Source organism: Lampris incognitus, chromosome 3, assembly GCF_029633865.1.
Source record: "Lampris incognitus isolate fLamInc1 chromosome 3, fLamInc1.hap2, whole genome shotgun sequence".
Taxonomy (NCBI): domain Eukaryota; kingdom Metazoa; phylum Chordata; class Actinopteri; order Lampriformes; family Lampridae; genus Lampris; species Lampris incognitus.
In genome coordinates, this window is record NC_079213.1 from 41,143,532 (window position 1) to 41,162,797 (window position 19,266).

The 19,266-nt window shown below is 40.4% G+C and overlaps 1 protein-coding gene across 1 annotated transcript; it reads left to right on the forward strand.

Moving 5' to 3' along the window:
- The first annotated feature begins 409 nt into the window (after window positions 1–409).
- tmbim4 (transmembrane BAX inhibitor motif containing 4) lies at window positions 410–18,214 on the forward strand. Its single transcript, XM_056277210.1, has 7 exons — window positions 410–569; window positions 1,218–1,326; window positions 6,784–6,889; window positions 7,035–7,068; window positions 7,166–7,283; window positions 7,624–7,669; window positions 16,277–18,214. The coding sequence occupies exons 1-7, from the start codon at window positions 479–481 to the stop codon at window positions 16,481–16,483; spliced, it is 711 nt and encodes a 236-aa protein (XP_056133185.1). The 5' UTR covers window positions 410–478; the 3' UTR covers window positions 16,484–18,214.
- The last annotated feature ends 1,052 nt before the right edge of the window (window positions 18,215–19,266 follow it).

Here is a 19,266-nt window from a genome sequence, read left to right on the forward strand (position 1 = left end):
GTTGCTATGTGGGAGAGAGGGGAAAAAGAGGAGAAATGTTATCATACGCTACTGTGGTTATTACACTGGTATGGGATATGAAGAGATTTACTGCTGTTGCACTGTTATTGGTTGTTCTTATATGAAAGTAATTTTATTTTGCACTAACTTCATGTGTATGTGTTTATACTTGGAAAAGGAGGATGTTACGGGTCTAGTTTACCTTAGATACACATGACCCGCGCTCAGGAACATGTGACATCACTTTGAATATACTTGGCTGCACTGAGCAACTCGTGTGTGTGTCATTCTTTATAAGATAGCCTACTGAAACAGGATGCGCTGTGCCTGTTTCTGGGGCTTGGCTCGTCATCGCGACTTTTATTTTGAAAATATTCCCTAAATTATACTTCCTTGTTTCGAGTGACGTAATCCGGGCTGATTTTCGCGACGGGAGAAATCATTTTGTTGCCTTAAAAGTCGACGTTTTGAAATCACGATGAGTGCGGAAAAATACCCCGTGTCATCTATTGAAGACGACTTTAACTATGGCACCAACGTTGCTGCAGCCAGTGTTCATATTCGGATGGGTAAGGAAACGAAAACAAAAACAAAAAACAGGCTGTATTGGACGTGACTCGCTTTACATTTACAGAGGGTTGAACCAGTTCATGTGGACGCAACATCTGCTACAACATCAGTTCATGTGGACACATCATCTGGTACAACATCAGTTCATGTGGACGCAACATCTGCTACAACATCAGTTCATGTGGACACATCATCTGGTACAACATCAGTTCATGTGGACACATCATCTGGTACAACATCAGTTCATGTGGACACATCATCTGGTACATCAGTTCATGTGGACACATCATCTGCTACAACATCAGTTCATGTGGACACATCATCTGGTACAACATCAGTTCATGTGGACATATCATCTGGTACAACATCAGTTCATGTGGACACATCATCTGGTGGACACAACATGTATTGAATGTCAGTAAATGTTGTGTCCAGATGAGCTGGTTCGCCTTCTGTGACTTCCCTGCCTGGATGTTTGAGCATCGAGACGTTTTAGCTCGACCTCCAGCTTGGCGTTAGCAGAGGTGCTACATGTTTTGTAGTCTATATTTCTGGTATGATTAGGTTTAACTATGGAGCGAGCCTAATGCATTTCTGCATCTGCTCGTCATACTGTTGGCCAGTACTTCTTGTCTGTCGTCCTCCAGGCTTTCTGCGGAAGGTGTACAGCATCCTGTCCCTGCAGATCATTCTGACCACGGCCACGGCAGCTTTGTTCATGCTCTGTGACACGATTAAGGATTTTGTTCATGCAAGGTAAGGAAGGAGTCAGCAGGGCAGTTGCCTGCTTAAGTGAAAATCTTATTTAATATTTTTCACCTACAGCCTTTTTTTGCATGCCTTTTGATATTTTGAAGTAAATTAATTTTAATCATCACTTCAACGTGATCCTGTTACAAAGCTGTTCGTCAAACTTTACATCAAACTTTACTTGCCCCTCCAAATCTCACAAGAACCCCATGCAGGACTTATGGCCGTACTCTGACCCGTGGTGTAGTAATTCAAGGCATAGCTCCCTTTTTCCTACACAAGGTGGTATGAGTTACTCACATCAGTTACATTAGTTACTCACATTAGTTACATTAGTTACTCACATTAGTTCAACGAGTCTCGAGTGCAGAGATTTGGCCAGTCGGCAGTGGGCAGCAGGTTGGCAGCTTGTCAGAGAAAAATGAACAGCAGCAAATGTGTCGGTTAACTAAAACATTTTAAGCAACAACACACAAAGAAAGGTTTTAACCGTCCACAGCAGAATTCAACGACAAGTCTGACATTGCTGATTCTCTTTCTCCTCACACACTGATGCTGTATCTTGCAACGGTTGTGTATGTTGAAAAACACTGGTGTATAGTATAGTATAGTATAGTATAGTATAGTATAGTAGTGGTACTGATGGTAATACACGGTAATAATAGATGACAGATTTTGAAAAAAGCTGAAACATGACAGCCCACTTTTTCATAAGCCAAGGACCAAGAAGTAAATGTCCCATTCATTTCTAGGTAGACATTTCGGAAAATCCTGTATAAAGAGTTTTTAACCTTGAACTGATCCAGCCAGCTATTAGATGAATCATCATCACCTGATAGTTGTTTCTGTGTAAAATAATATCTGAAAACCAGCACAAGGCTGTGTACGGTGCTTTAACTGTACGTTAGTTGACTTACTTGTGTGTTTAGGGTCGTTGTCTTGTTGCATGACCCACTTTCTGTTGAGCTTCAGTTCACAGACTGACATCTTGACATTCTCCAGTAAATTTGGTGGTACGATCCAGAATTCATAGCTCTGTCAATGATGTTAATCTGTCCTGATCCAAAGGCAGCAAAGCATCCCCAAACCATGATACTGGCACCGCTGTGCTTCATGGTTGGGATACGGTTCCCATGTTTGAATGGAGTGGTTGTTTACACAAAACATCAGCGTCTCATAAAAGTTATATTTTGCATTCATCTGTCCACAGAACATCCTCCCAATAGCCTTCTGGCTCATCCACATGTTCTTTAGCAAACTTCAGGCTGGCAGCAATGTTCTTGGTACAGAGCAGTGGCTTCCACCTTGCTATCCTTATTCAGTGTTTGCCTGATGGAGGACTTAACTGATCTTAGCCAATGCAAGAGAGGCCTGCAGATCCTTACATGTTATCCTGGGCTTCTTTGTGACCTTGCGTAATATTATACACCTTGCACTTGGAGTGATTTTTGTTAGACGACTACTCCTGGGGAGAGTAACAATGGTGCTGAATTTCTTCTACTTGTACATCATCTGCCGGATAGTGGACTGGGGGAGCCCAAACTCATTACAAATAGTTTAACCTTTTCCAGCCTGCTGAGCATCAACATTTTTTTTTTTGGAATCAGAATCAAATTCTTTTACTGCCATATGCATTAATAATGATAATAACATTCATCCATCCATTATCCAAACCGCTTATCCTGCTCTCAGGGTCGCGGGGATGCTGGAGCCTCTCCTTAGCAGTCATTGGGTGGCAGGCTGAGAGACACCCTGGACAGGCCACCAGGCTATCACAGGGCAAAATCACCACATTTTATATTGCACTTTATCTAGACAACCAAAGCGCTTCACAGTGAAGGGGGTAACTCACCTCAACCACCACCAGTGTGCAGCACCGCTTGGGTGATGCACGGCAGCCATGTTGCACCAGAACGCTCACCACACATCAGCTTGAGGTGGAGAGGGAGGACTCATTGAGCCAATTACATGAGGAATGATTAGGTGGCCAGATGGAGAGAGCCAGGTTGGGAATGTTGCCAGGACACCGGGGAACCCCCTGCTCTTTGTGATAAGTGCCTGGGATCTTTAATGACCACGGTGAGTCAGGACCTGATTTAACGTCTCATCCGAAGGCAGGTGCATTTCATTAGTGCATTACATGCACCAAGAATCTAGCTTGGCATTGTTGGCACAGAGAATAAAACATGTATCTGAAAAATATTTATGCAAATGCACACACACACATTTTTTTCTGAGGTCCTCAGAAATCTCCTTTGATCGAGGCATGGCAGACTTCCACAAACCTGTGTTGTGAAGACCAGACTTTGATAGTGAAGACCCAGATGTATGTTATTTCAATAGGGTAGGCCTGCTAGACTCACAAATGATCATCGTCCCATTGATTGAAACCCCTGACTCCAATTACTAACCAAAACATGTGAAAAGGTAGCACAAATGTTCATGTCAAGGAGGACAAAATACTCACATTTCACTTGTTTATTTGGCACACATCACAATAGAAAAACACAGGGAATTGGACCCAATTATGTAGGAGCCTGCACTCTTTCTTCACCTCTCTTATGCACTCCCCGTTACTTTGGACAGTTGACCCCAAGCATTTAAACTCATATGCCTTCGTCACCTCTACTCCTTGCATCCTCACCATTCTGCTGTCCTCCCTCTCATTCGCGCATAGGTATTCCGTCTCGCTCCTACTGACTTTCATTCCTCTTCTCTCCAGTGCATACCTCCACCTCTCCAGGCTCTCCTCAACCTGCATGCTACTCTTGCTACAGATCACAATGTCATCCGCAAACATCATCCTCCATGGAGACTCCTGCCTGATCTTGTCTGTCAACCTGTCCATCACCACTGCAAACAAGAAAGGGCTCAGAGCCGATCCTTGATGTAATCCCACCTCCACCTTGAACCCGTCTGTCATTCCAACCACACACCTCACCACTGTCACACTTCCCTCATGCATATCCTGCACCACTCCTACATACTTCTCTGCCACTCCCAACTTCCTCATACAATACCACACCTCCTCTCTCGGCACCCTGTCATATGCTTTCTCTAAATCTACAAAGACACAATGTAACTCCTTCTGACCTTCTCTATACTTCTCCGTCAACATTCTCAAAGCAAACATCACATCTGTGGTGCTCTTTCATGACATGAAACCATACTGCTGCTCGCTAATCGTCACCTCTCCTCTTAACCTAGCTCCTATTACTCCTTCCCAAATCTTCATGCTGTGGCTGATCAACTTTATACCTCTGTAGTTGCTACAGTTCTGCACATCACCCTTATTCTTCAATAAGGGTGATCCACAATATCGGTGTGTATTTTCTATTTGAGTGGCAGTAAACAGCCAGATTTCTGGAACGAGACTGAAACAATGTTTATGCTCAATGAAATAAAGGAGCTCAATATCCTAAAGCGGAGGTGTCCAACCCTACTCCTGCAGAACTACCATCCTGCTGGTTTTTACTGCAACTCTAATTTAACACACCTGATTCTACTAATTACCTACTGATCAAGACCTTGATCAACTCAATTGATGTGTTGAATTAGGGTTAGTGTGGAAACCAACAGGAGGGTGGCTCTGCAACAGGAGGGTAACTCTGCAGGAGCAGGATAGCTCTGCAGCAGGAGGGTGGCTCTGCAGCAGGAGGGTGGCTCTGCGGCAGGAGGGTAGCTCTACAGGAGCAGGGTAGCTCTGCAGGAGCAGGTTAGCTCTGCAGCAGGAGTGTAGCTCCACAGCAGGAGGAGCTCTGCAGCAGGAGGGTAGCTCTGCAGCAGGAGGAGCTCTGCAGCAGGAGGGTAGCTCTGCAGCAGGGGGAGCTCTGCAGCAGGAGGGTGGCTCTGTGGCAGGAGGGTAGCTCTACAGGAGCAGGGCAGCTTTGCAGCAGGAGGGTAGCTTTGCAGCAGGAAGGTAGCTTTGCAATAGGAGGGTTAGACACCACTGTCCTAAAGCTTTGGACTGGCGAAAACACAGAAACGGGGACATATTCTGAAAAATTTCAAACACTATGTTAGAAGTAGGGTTGTACATGATGGCATTTCTTTTTTATAAATTGGTTATCCAACGAGTCATGTAAATTTCAGAACAAAAAGAGATCACAGTAATTAAACACATATAGACAACTTGATCAAATACCACCTTAAATGTTGAAGACAGTTTCCCCACACGTTGAACCACATCACGTCTAGAGTCACACAACAGTTCTGTGTGGGAGGGACTGCATTGCAGTTGCAGCACACATTACAGAGAAACTTTGTGATTGGCTGAATTTGTTGTTCTGCATCCTCAAAGCCTGCACTGTTTTATTTGCATAATGTTTACTCAGTATCATCAATTTGTCAGTCAGATGAATAGGACAAGTAACTTACATATCTTGCTACTTAAAATAGTTTATAAAAATACAATTTAGAACTTGACAAAATTAAGATGCGTTCTGTTTTTTTTTTCAGTCAATGGAGTGTTATGCCTTTTAAATTAATTCCATTCTGGCTCCTTTATATCTTTGTCTTTTGTTTTTAGTGTGACATATATGATACCTGAATGTGTGGCTTACGCTGACCTGTCGTAGAGACATCAGATTTGATGCAGACATTTTCCATAAAGACCCCAGACTTGACTAGCACTTGACTCAGACTTGACTCAGAATTGGCTCAGATTGGTCTCAGACTCCTGTGATGGCCTGGCGGCCTGTCCAGGGTGTCTCCCCACCTGCCGCCCAATGAGTGCTGGGATAGGCTCCAGCATCCCCGTGACTCTGAGAACAGGATAAGCGGTTCAGATAATGGATGGATGGTCTCACACTTGACTCAGACTTGACTCGTACTTGTCCCTGTCTCAGACTTGACTGAGACTTGACTCCAACTCGTCTCAGACTTGACTCGGACTTGACTCGGACTTGTCCCTGTCTCAGACATGCACTAAAAGACTTTTAAGCATGTCTGTCTGTCTCACACACACACACACACACACACACACACACACACACACACACACACACACACACACACACACACACACATACACACACACACACTTCAATTTGGTCTAACATGTTGGTTTTGGTGTGTGTGTGGGGGGGAGGGGGATGAGGGGGGTGTAAGGTGGGGAGAGTTAACTGTCATCTTCTTAGCTCTCACAATTTGCACAACTTCCATCACCTGGACAGAGTTGTGATTAGGGCCTTGTTCAGTCGCGGTCCTGGCAGCAGGTGGCATGCTTTATGGAATTCGGCAAAGTGAGACACAAGCTCTGAACTCTAAGGGTGGGGTTGTTGTCTTTTCACACAATTACTCTCCTATTTAAAAATGTTCAGTAGGTTGGGACACATCAGAAATGGTGTTTCAGTACCCTTATTGACTTACTGTGTCAGCGAGGGATATAAAATCTGGCACTGGGTCAGGTATACCTAGGTACTTTGATTCTAACTCTTCTGGCATTGGTTCTTGTTCACGCAGTCCTTCAGTGGTGTTGGTCTCAGCACTCCTTTCTTTGGTCCTGCTCATGGCCTTGGCTGTCTACAGACATCAGCATCCTGTCAATCTCTATCTGCTGATCACATTTGTAAGTATTCTCAGAAAAACAAGCTGTCATTTGAATAGTGGGCTCTTCTGATGATATCCACATACACACAGAAGGGACTATATTTTGCTAATCTGTGCATGAAAGGATTACATTTAAGACTTACTCCTCACTTTTTGTCTTTTAGACTTTGCTGGAGGCAATTTCTGTGGCGACTGCTTGTGAGTTCTTTTCTACATTTCTGAAACTTTAACCCAAGATTAGTTTTTGTAGTCCGTCTTGCCAAGCCATGTCAATATACCAGTTTTCTTTCAACAGTGACGTTTTATGAGTATTCCATAGTACTTCAAGCCCTTTTCCTCACATGCGTTGTGTTTGTTGGACTGACGGCCTACACCTTCCAGTCCAAGAGAGACTTCAGCAAACTGGGTGCAGTGTAAGTTTTCTAAAGCAGTCACAAAAATCTTAATTATTATCCAAAGGAATTGAATCGAGTGCAACTGGACTTGGTATATATCCGTGAAGACGTTTCGCCGCTCATCCAAGAGGCGAAACGTCCAAATTATTATCACACATCAGTTGGTCAAAGCTAATCTGTATGTGTCAGTGGGCAGTCCAGACTCAACGATATTTGAATCTCCTGTACAATCAAGATGGACTTGTCTTGAGTCTTTTATGGACCCTAAAGTTGAATGCCAGTGTTAAGACCCAGATGTTTTTCGTATGAGGTTCTTGATATCAAGGACTCAAACTAGGCAACCTTTTGTTCGTCACAGATTATTTGCCGGCCTTTGGATCCTGATAGCTGCAAGTTTAATGAGGGTAAGTTTATTTTATCATCTAACATTCCCAGTAAACATTATTTGATCAACATTATTACTGGGCATCCAGGTAGCATAGTGGTCTATTCGACACGGGGATCCCGGTTCGAATCCCCGTGTTACCTCCAGATTGGTCAGGCATCCGTACAGGCACAATTTGCCGTGTCTGCGGGTGGGAAGCCGGACGTGGGTATGTGTCCTGGTCACTGCACTAGCACCTCCTTTGGTTGATCGGGGTGCCTGTTCAGGGGGAGGGGGAACGGGGGGAATAGCGTGACCCCCCACGTGCTACGTCCCCCTGCTGAAACTCCTCACTGTCAGGTGAAAAGAAGCGGCTGGTGACTCCACATGTACCAGACGAGGCATGTTGTAGTCTGCAGTCCTCTTCGGATCAGCAGAGGGGGTGGAAAAGAGACCAGGACGGCTCGGAAGAGTGGGGTAATTGGTCAGGTACAACTGGGGAGAAAAAGGGGGAAAAAGCCACAAAAAAAAAAAGAAAAATATTATTACTGGGTGTGTTGTCTCTTTGCTACCATGTTCACAGCATGTTGTATGGTGACACCTGAAGTCTGGAAACAGCTTTGCTTACTTGATATTGTACACATGGTTGAAAACCAGGTTTTAAGGCATGATCTGTGCTTCTGTATTGAGGTGACAGTTGATCTTTGCTGAAGGTAACCGGTGTAGCGTTTGATTCATACCACTGCGTAGACACAACACAGAGACTGTTACAGTACCTCCGCAAAACTAGACAACAGCAGCATGCATGGCAAACAAGGCGGCGAACTATCATGTTAACATTCTCTCACAGCCACTGTTAATGGCAGCAAAGAGAAGACTTTCAGTTGCTGGATGAGCCAAGACAGTTCATTCTGTTGGCATTATTGAGAAGAAATTTACATTGGAAGAGGAAATAGTCTGTGAAATCATTGAAAGTGTTGAGGCAGGAGCACGGGGAGTCTGCGTTTGTTCGGCAAATGCAAGAGATGAATGACCTGCTGGGTGCAACACCGGAAACACATCACAGGTACATGGACAACTCTTGAGGGGTCCACGTAGCCGGTGTAGCCTCAACGCAGAGTTACATTTTGAGGAGGTGAAAGTAGGCTACAGCTTAGCCTGTGATGCTAAATGGACATGGACAGAGGCTTACATCCTCACCTCGATGTGGAACCTTAAATCACACCTCCCCATTAACACTTGAAGTTCCAGATGTTAATGTAAATAAAATAAAAGGCTCACGATGTTCTTTGTAGTGATCACATCACAAGTTGTGATTAATCTCAAACTTAAAATATATAGAATAATATGAAGTGATATATATTAATCAGGGTGGCATGGTGGCACAGTGGTTCTGAACCTCATCATGATTCTGAATTGCTGGTTCGTCTAGAATAGAGCAATCACACAGGAATCACATCACATCCAGTCACCCCACTGCATGCTCCCTTGACCCGGTCCCCTCCCCTCTTCTTCAGTCTATAGCACCTGAACTCCTTCCCTATCTAACCCACCTCATCAACACCTCCCTCCAGGCAGGATGTTTTCCATCTGCCTTCAAGACTGCTAGAATCACCCCCCTTCTCAAGAAACCATCACTTAATCCCTCTGACGTCAAAAACTACAGACCAGTTTCCCTTCTACCCTTTCTATCCAAAACTTTCGAACATGCTTTAACCAACTTTCTTTGTACATCCACCAGAACAACCTCCTGGACCCCAACCAGTCTGGGTTCAGGGTCGGTCACTCGACAGAGATGGCCCTCCTTGCAGAGACAGAATCGCTGCACTCTGCGAGAGCAAACTCTCTCTTCTCTGTTCTGATACTCCTGGACCTGTCAGCTGTGTTCGACACAGTGAACCACCAGATCCTCCTCTCTACCCTCGAGGGGCTGGGTTTCACAGGCTCTGCACTCACAATGTTTGCAACCTACCTGACGGGTCGCTCCTACCAGGTGACATGGAGGGGATGTGTGTCGGAGCCTCGCAAGCTGACTACAGGCATTCCACAGGGTTCGGTTCTGGGTCCTCTCCTTTTCTCCCTGTATACGACATCCCTAGGTTCTGTTATTCGCTCGCATGACTTCTCTTACCATTGTTATGCCGATGACACCCAGCTGATCTTGTCCTTTCTTCCCTCTGACACACAAGTAGAGACACGCATTGCTGCGTGCTTGACTGACATCTCAGAGTGGATGGCGACACACCACCTGAAGCTCAATCTGGACAAGACAGAGCTGATGTTCCTCCCAGGGAAAGGTTGCCCGCACCGAGACCTGGCCATCACCATTGACAACACCGTGGTGACGCCGACTCGGACTGTGAGGAATCTGGGTGTGATCATGGACGACCAACTGTCGTTGATTGTCCTGTTCGCTGCCTGCTGATAACCCAGGGCCATGGACGCTAAACACACTAAACTGTTCTCTGTGATGTGATTACTGTCTAGCGCTTTATGGTGCACGCTGATAACGCTCATCTATCTGCTAATGGCTGATTCTCTTGATGGTCACTTTGCGTAAAAGGTCTGCAAATTGGTAAATTTAGATATAAATATGAAAGAAGCACATCCGAAAACATTCTTATTGAAAGAGGTACTAGTCCTTTTTTAAAACTTTTTAGCAAAAAAAATAATAAAAATCTCTAGGGTAATAAACCTGATTACATATGCATATGTCTAGGATAATGAACTTGATTAAAACATTCTTATCTCTAGGATAATGAACCTGATTAAAACATGGATATCTCTAGGATAATGAAACTGATTAAAACCGCATATCCCTAGGATAATGGACCTGATTAAAACTGCATATCTCTAGGATAATGAACCTGATTAAAACATCCATATCTCTAGGAATATGAACCTGATTACATATGCATATGTCTAGGATAATGAACTTGATTAAAACATTCATATCTCTAGGAAAATGAACCCGATTAAATATGCATATCTCTAGGATAATGAACCTAATTAAACATGCATATCTCTAGGATAAGGAAACTGATTTAACATTCATATCTCTAGGATAATGAACGTGATTAAAACATTAATATCTATAGGATTATGAATCTGATTAAAACTGCATATCTCTAGGATAATGAACGTGATTAAAACATTCATATCTCTAGGATTATGAACCTGATTACATATGCATATGTCTAGGATAATGAACTTGATTAAAACATTCATATTTCTAGGAAAATAAACCCGATTAAATATGCATATCTCTAGGATAATGAACCTGATTAAAACATGCGTATCTCAAGGATAATGAAACTGATTAAAACCGCATATCTCTAGGGTAATGGACCTGATTAAAACTGCATATCTCTAGGATAATGAACGTGATTAAAACATTCATATCTCTAGGATTATGAACCTGATTACATATGCATATGTCTAGTATAATGAACTTGATTAAAACATTCATATCTCTAGGAAAATGAACCCGATTAAATATGCATATCTCTAGGATAATGAACCTAATTAAACATGCATATCTCTAGGATAAGGAAACTGATTTAACATTCATATCTCTAGGATAATGAACGTGATTAAAACATGCATATCTCTAGGATAATGAACCTGATTAAAACTGCATATCTCTAGGATAATGAACCTGATTAAAACATCCATATCTCTAGGAATATGAACCTGATTACATATGCATATGTCTAGGATAATGAACTTGATTAAAACATTCATATCTCTAGGAAAATGAACCTGATTAAATATGCATATCTCTAGGATAATGAACCTAATTAAACATGCATACCTCTAGGATAAGGAAACTGATTTAACATTCATATCTCTAGGATAATGAACGTGATTAAAACATGCATATATCTAGGATAATGAACCTGATTAAAACTGCATATCTCTAGGATAATGAACGTGATTAAAACATTAATATCTATAGGATTATGAATCTGATTAAAACTGCATATCTCTAGGATAATGAACGTGATTAAAACATTCATATCTCTAGGATTATGAACCTGATTACATATGCATATGTCTAGGATAATGAACTTGATTAAAACATTCATATTTCTAGGAAAATGAACCCGATTAAATATGCATATCTCTAGGATAATGAACTTGATTAAAACATTCATATCTCTAGGAAAATGAACCCGATTAAATATGCATATCTCTAGGATAATGAACCTAATTAAACATGCATATCTCTAGGATAAGGAAACTGATTTAACATTCATAGCTCTGTGATAATGAACCTGATTAAACATTAAGATCTCCAGGATAATAACGTGATTAAAACATGCATATATCTAGGATAATGAACCTGATTAAAACTGCATATCTCTAGGATAATGAACGTGATTAAAACATTCACATCTCTAGCATTATGAACCTGATTACATATGCATATGTCTAGGGTTATGAACCTGATTACATATGCATATGTCTAGGATAATGAACTTGATTAAAACATTCATATTTCTAGGAAAATGAACCCGATTAAATATGCATATCTCTAGGATAATGAACCTGATTAAACATTCATAGCTCTATGGTAATGAACCTGATTAAATCATTCATATGTCTACGATAAGGAAACTGATTTAACATTCATATCTCTCGGATAATGAACCTGATTAAAACATCCATGTCTCTAGGAATATGAACCTGATTACATATGCATATGTCTAGGATAATGAACTTGATTAAAACATTAATATCTCTAGGAAAATGAACCCGATTAAATATGCATATCTCTAGGATAATGAACCTAATTAAACATGCATATCTCTAGGATAAGGAAACTGACTTAACATTCATATCTCTAGGATAATGAACGTGATTAAATATGCATATATCTATGATAATGAACCTGATTAAAACTGCATATCTCTAGGATAATGAACCTGATTAAAACATTCATATCTCTAGGATAATAAAACTGATTAAAACCGCATATCCCTAGGATAATGGACCTGATTAAACATTCATAGCTCTATGATAATGAACGTGATTAAAACATGAATATCTCTAGGATAATGAACCTGATTAAAACATTCGTATCTCTAGGATTATGAACCTGATTACATATGCATATGTCTAGGATAATGAACTTGATTAAAACATTCATATCTCTAGGAAAATGAACCCGATTAAATATGCATATCTCTAGGATAATGAACCTGATTAAAACATGCATATCTCTAGGATAATGAAACTGATTAAAACCGCATATCTCTAGGATAATGGACCTGATTAAACATTCATATCTCTAGGATAATGAACCTGATTAAAACTTCATATCTCTACGATAATGAACCTGATTAAAACATCCATATCTCCAGGAAAATGAACCCGATTACATATGCATATGTCTAGGATAATGAACTTGATTAAAACATTAATATCTCTAGGAAAATGAACCCGATTAAATATGCATATATTTAGCATAATGAACCTAATTAAACATGCATATCTCTAGGATAAGGAAACTGATTTAACATTCATATCTCTAGGATAATGAACGTGATTAAAACATGCATATATCTAGGATAATGAACCTGATTAAAACTGCATATCTCTAGGATAATGAACGTGATTAAAACATTCATATCTCTAGGATTATGAACCTGATTACATATGCATATGTCTAGGATAATGAACTTGATTAAAACATTCATTGTCTGGGATAATGAAACTGATTAAGCATTCATATCTCTAGGATAATGAAATTGATTAAACATGCGTATTTCTACGATAATTAAACTGATTAAATATGCATATCTCTAGGATAATTGACCTAATTAAATATGCATATCTCTATGATAATGAAGCTGATTAAAATATTCATATCCATATGATAATGAACCTGATTAAACATGCATATATCTATGATAATGAACCTGATTAAACATTCGTATCTCTAGGATAATGAAGCTGATTAAACATTGATATCTCTAGGATAATAAACCTGATTAAAACATGCATATTTCTAGGATAATGAAACTGATTAAACATGCGTATTTCTACGATAATGGAACTGATTAAATATGCATATCTCTAGGATAATAACCTGATTAAAACATTAACAACTCTAGGATAATGACACTGATTAAACATGCATATCTCTAGGACAATGAACCCGATTAAGCATTCATATCTCTTGGATAATGAAAGTGATTAAACATTCATATCTCTAGGATAATGAACTTGATTAAAACATGCATATCTCTATGATAATGAACCTGATTAAACATGCATATCTCTATGATAATGAACCAGATTTAACATTCATATCTCTCGGATCATGAACCTGATTAAAACATGCATATCTCTAGGGCAATGAACCCGATTAAACATTCATATCCCTAGGATAATGAACCTGATTAAACATGCATATCCCTATGATAATGAACCTGATTAAAACATTCGTATCCCTTGGATAATGAACCTGATTAAACATGCATATCTCAGGATAATGAAACTGATTAAACATTCGTATCTCTAGGATAATGAAGCTGATTAAACATTGATATCTCTAGGATAATAAACCTGATTAAAACATGCATATCTCTAGGATAATGAAACTGATTAATCATGCGTATTTCTATGATAATGAAACTGATTAAACACGCATATCTCTAGGATAATGGAACTGATTAAATATGCATATCTCTAGGATAATAACCTGATTAAACATTCATATCTTTAGGATAATGAACCTGATTAAACATCCATATCCCTAGGATAATGAACCTGATTAAACATGCATATCTCTAGGATAATGAACCTGATTTAACATTCATATCTCTAGGATAATGAACCTGATTTAAACATGCATATCTCCAGGATAATGAACCTGATTAAAACATGCATATCTCTATGATAATGAACCAGATTTAACATTCATATCTCTCGGATAATGAACCTGATTAAAACATGCATATCTCTCGGATAATGAAAGTGATTAAACAATCATATCTCTAGGATAATTAACCTGATTAAAACATGCATATCTCTCAGATAATGAACCTGATTAAACATTCATATCTCTAGGATAATAACCTGATTAAAACATTAATATCTCTAGGATAATGAACCTGATTAAACATGCATATCTCTAGGATAATGAACCTGACTAAAACATTTATATGTCTGGGATAATGAACCTGATTAAACATTCATGTCTCTAGGCTAATGGACCTGATTAAACATGCAATATCTCTAGGATAATGAACCTGATTAAACATGCATAGCTCTAGGATAGTGAAACTGATTAAACATTCATATTTCTAGGATAATGAACCTGATTAAGCATGCATATTTCTAGGATAATGAACCTGATTAAAACTGCATATCTATAGGATAATGAAACTGATTAAACATTCATATCTCTAGGGCAATGAACCCGATTAAACATTCATATCCCTAGGTTAATGAACCTGATTAAACATGCATATCTCAGGATAATGAAACTGATTAAAACATGCATATCTCTATGATAATGAACCAGATTTAACATTCATATCTCTCGGATAATGAACCTGATTAAAACATGCATATCTCTGGGATAATGAAAGTGATTAAACAATCATATCTCTAGGATAATTAACCTGATTAAAACATGCATATCTCTCAGATAATGAACCTGATTAAACATTCATATCTCTAGGATAATAACCTGATTAAAACATTAATATCTCTAGGATAATGAACCTGATTAAACATGCATATCTCTAGGATAATGAACCTGACTAAAACATTTATATGTCTGGGATAATGAACCTGATTAAACATTCATGTCTCTAGGCTAATGGACCTGATTAAACATGCAATATCTCTAGGATAATGAACCTGATTAAACATGCATAGCTCTAGGATAGTGAAACTGATTAAACATTCATATTTCTAGGATAATGAACCTGATTAAGCATGCATATTTCTAGGATAATGAACCTGATTAAAACTGCATATCTATAGGATAATGAAACTGATTAAACATTCATACCTCTAGGGCAATGAACCCGATTAAACATTCATATCCCTAGGTTAATGAACCTGATTAAACATGCATATCTCAGGATAATGAAACTGATTAAACATGCATATCTCTAGGATAATGAAACTGATTTAACATTCATATCTCTCGGATAATGAAAGTGATTAAACATGCATATCTCTAGGATAATGAACCTGATTAGACATGCATATCTCTAGGATAATGATCCTGATTAAACATTCACATCTCTAGGATAATGAACCTGATTAAACATGCATATCTCTAGGATAATGATCCTGATTAAAACATGCATATCTCTAGGATAATGAACCTGGTTAAACTTTCATGTCTCTCGGATAATGAAAGTGATTAAACATGCATATCTCTAGTAAAATTGACCTGATTAAAATATGCATATTTCTAGGATAATGAACCTGATTAAAACATGCATATCTCTAGTATAATGAAACTGATTTAACATTCATATCTCTAGGATAATTAACCTGATTAGCCCTTGCAGGCTTCATATTTGTAGAATATTCAGAGCTATATATGGCAAATGCAGTTCAGAGACTGAAAGTTTTGTTTATTTTCCGACATTGCTCTGTTCATCCCTTGTCTCCCCAGGTCTTCTTCAACAATGAAAGCACGGAGCTAGTGTTTGCTGGAGTTGGTGCTCTGGTCTTCTGCTGCTTCATTATTTATGACACACACCTGCTGGTGCACCAGCTGTCACCTGAAGAATACGTCCTTGCCTCCATCAATCTCTACCTAGATATTGTCAACCTCTTCCTCCATGCACTGCGCGTCCTGGACTCCATGAAGAAGAACTAAGAGCAGCAGTATCATCACCATCATCAGTGCAAAGATCTGAGGAGGCAATTCATGTGGTTTAAAACGGGCCATATCAATCTCCCTAATCACACTATAATTACAGGGTGTGTGTGGGGTTTTTTTTATAAATAAAAATGTTTGTGTTTACTTTCCTCTTAAATTTGTTAAAGTAAACTCTTCTGCATGCTTTGTGCTTGACATCTTCCTGAGAAGGTGTGATTTTCTTCTGCCAGATGGGATGTTTTTCTGTCTTAAGGGAGCATTTCAACTAGAATATGTCTTGTTTCTAATGTTTCTAACTGTTTCTTGCTTTGTTGTGTTCAGTTCGAGAAGAAATCAGATACAGTGCATGAAAAAGTACCCCCCCCCATTTCCTCTATTTTTGCACATTTGTCACACTGAATGGTTTGGGATCTTCATACAAAATGTAATATAAGACAAGGAGCACCCGAGTAAACACAAAATACAGTTTTTCAATGATTATTTCATTTATTGAAGGAAGAAAGTTATCCAACACCTATATCACCCTTGTGAAAAAGTAAACTGCCCTCGTGAACTTAATAACTGGTTGTCCCACCTTGAGCAGCAGCACGTGCAACCAAACGCTTCCAAACCAAAACCACTTGCTGGAGGTCAGTCGTTCACATCACTGTGGAGGTGTTGTGGTCCACTCCACTTTACAGAGTTGTTGTAATTCAGCGATACTGGAGGGTTTTTGAGTATAAACTGCTCACTTAAGGTCCTGCCACACAATCTCAATGGGGTTCAAGTCAGGACTTTGATTAGGCCACTCCAAAACCTTCATTTTGTTACTTCTGAGCCATTCTGCAGTGGACTTGCTCTTGTGTTTGGGTCACTGTCCTGCTGCATAATCCAGTTACACCCAGCTTCAGATCAGGGACTAATGACCAGACGTTCTTCTTCAGAATCTTCTGGTAGAGAGCAGAATTATTGGTTCCTTCAATGATGGCAATTCTTCCAGGCCCTGAGGCAGCAAAGCATCCCGACACCATCACACCATCACCATCATGCTTAACCTGTTGGTATAACAATAATAATAATAATAATAATAATAATAAACGTTATTTATAGAGCACTTGTCTTTCAAGGGATGCAGCTCTTGTGCTTTACAATAAAATAAAATAAATGCAGCACAGGAACAAATAGACAATAACATCAGGTAATGAAAAGACAGTAGATGATGAAATATAAGGGAAAATAAAAACAAACCTGTAAGAATAATAAAATATGAGATATTTAGTTAAAAATGACATGAATTAAAAGCCAGATTAAATAAACGGGTTTTCAGCTGTGGTTAAAAGATATTCTCTGATGCATCTTGGTGAGACATTCCATCATTTTGGAGCATAGTTAAAAAAAGCTGTGCTGCCTATTTTCCTGAGTGTCTAACTGCATATTTAAAGACCCAGCAGTAGTAAGAGCTCATGAAGGGTTATAACATGACAAAGAGTCTGCGATGTAGGCCGGTCCCAAACCATTTAGAGCCACGAGTAAAAGAGCCTTCAGATCTGATCTAAAAGGTACTGGGAGCCGATGGCGTGCAGCTAAAACGAGGCTAACGTGCTCCCGCGGCCTTGTCTTTCTCCAAGACAAGGACGCTAGACTCTAGCGTCACACTTCTGAATAAGTGGACTTTTTCCAGGTGACTTCTTCAAAAGACCAGTAAAAAGAGCATTGCAATGATCTAATCTTTTTGAAATAAAAGCATGAATACGTTTTTCAGCATTTTTATTGGATAGGAAGGGCCGTACTTTGGCAATGTTTCGTAAGTGGTAAAAACCTGCTCTGGTCATATTCTTTGTGTGACGTAACATGAAACGCTGAACAATACCCAGACATGCTACTTCCGGTTTAACCTCGGAAGCCAGATGCCCAAGTTTGCAGGAGAGTTGAGAGTTAGCTTGAGGGTCAACTGAGAGTATTTCAGTTTTATCTTAATTTAGTTTCAAGAAGTTATTGGCCTTCCAATTTTAACCGCTGACTCCCCAGCAGTCACGGAACACATATAGTCCTCGTCAGGCTCGAGCACAACGTACAGCCGTGTGTCAGCAGAATTATGGAAATTAAGTTCATATTCGGCCACACGGTGGCGCAGTGGTTAACACGGTCGCCCCACAGCGGGAAGGTTCTGTGTTCGAGCCCCGGGTAGTCCAACCTCTATGGTTGTCCCGGGTCGTCCTCTATGTGGCGTTTGCATGTTCTCCCCGTGTCTGCGTGGGTCTCCTCCGGGTGCTCCGGTTTCCCCCCACAGTCCAAACACATGTAGGTCAGGTGAACCGGCCGTACTACACTGTCCCTGTTTGTGTGTGTGTGTGTGTCGGCTCTGTGTGATGGCCTGGCGGCCTGTCCAGGGTGTCTCCCCCACCTGCCGCCGAATGACTAACGGTTAGGAGTTAAGGAGAGTGTGGGTGGGACCGCAAATTAGGGGGGCAACTGGTTAACGTTGTTGCCCGCGGTGCGAGAGATACGGGTTCGCGTCCCGGCTGTGGCGGTGCTCCGGACTGCCCCCCTGAATTCGCTGCATTGGTGTCAGAAGTGGGATGGTGAGACCGTGAGGTCATCGGAAGCGCGTGCGACCAGAGGCGTGAGGGAACTGATCTGCTGAAGCGCGAGGACGCGCTTTCCGGAGGGGTTGGGGGACAGTGTAACGTGCACGGATAAGTAGACACGTTAGCCCTTGGTTAACAGGTCGGACCCTTTAGTGGACTGGTCAACGTTGTCGCCCGCGGTGCGGAGGATACGAGATCGCTCGTATCTCCGTT

Coding starts and splice junctions, on each gene's coding strand:
- tmbim4 (XM_056277210.1), top strand. CDS start 479: ATGAGTGCGGAAAAATACCCCGTGTCATCTATTGAAGACGACTTTAAC. Junction 570..1,217: donor CAGTGTTCATATTCGGATGG/GTAAGGAAACGA, acceptor GTCGTCCTCCAG/GCTTTCTGCGGAAGGTGTAC. Junction 1,327..6,783: donor AAGGATTTTGTTCATGCAAG/GTAAGGAAGGAG, acceptor TTGTTCACGCAG/TCCTTCAGTGGTGTTGGTCT.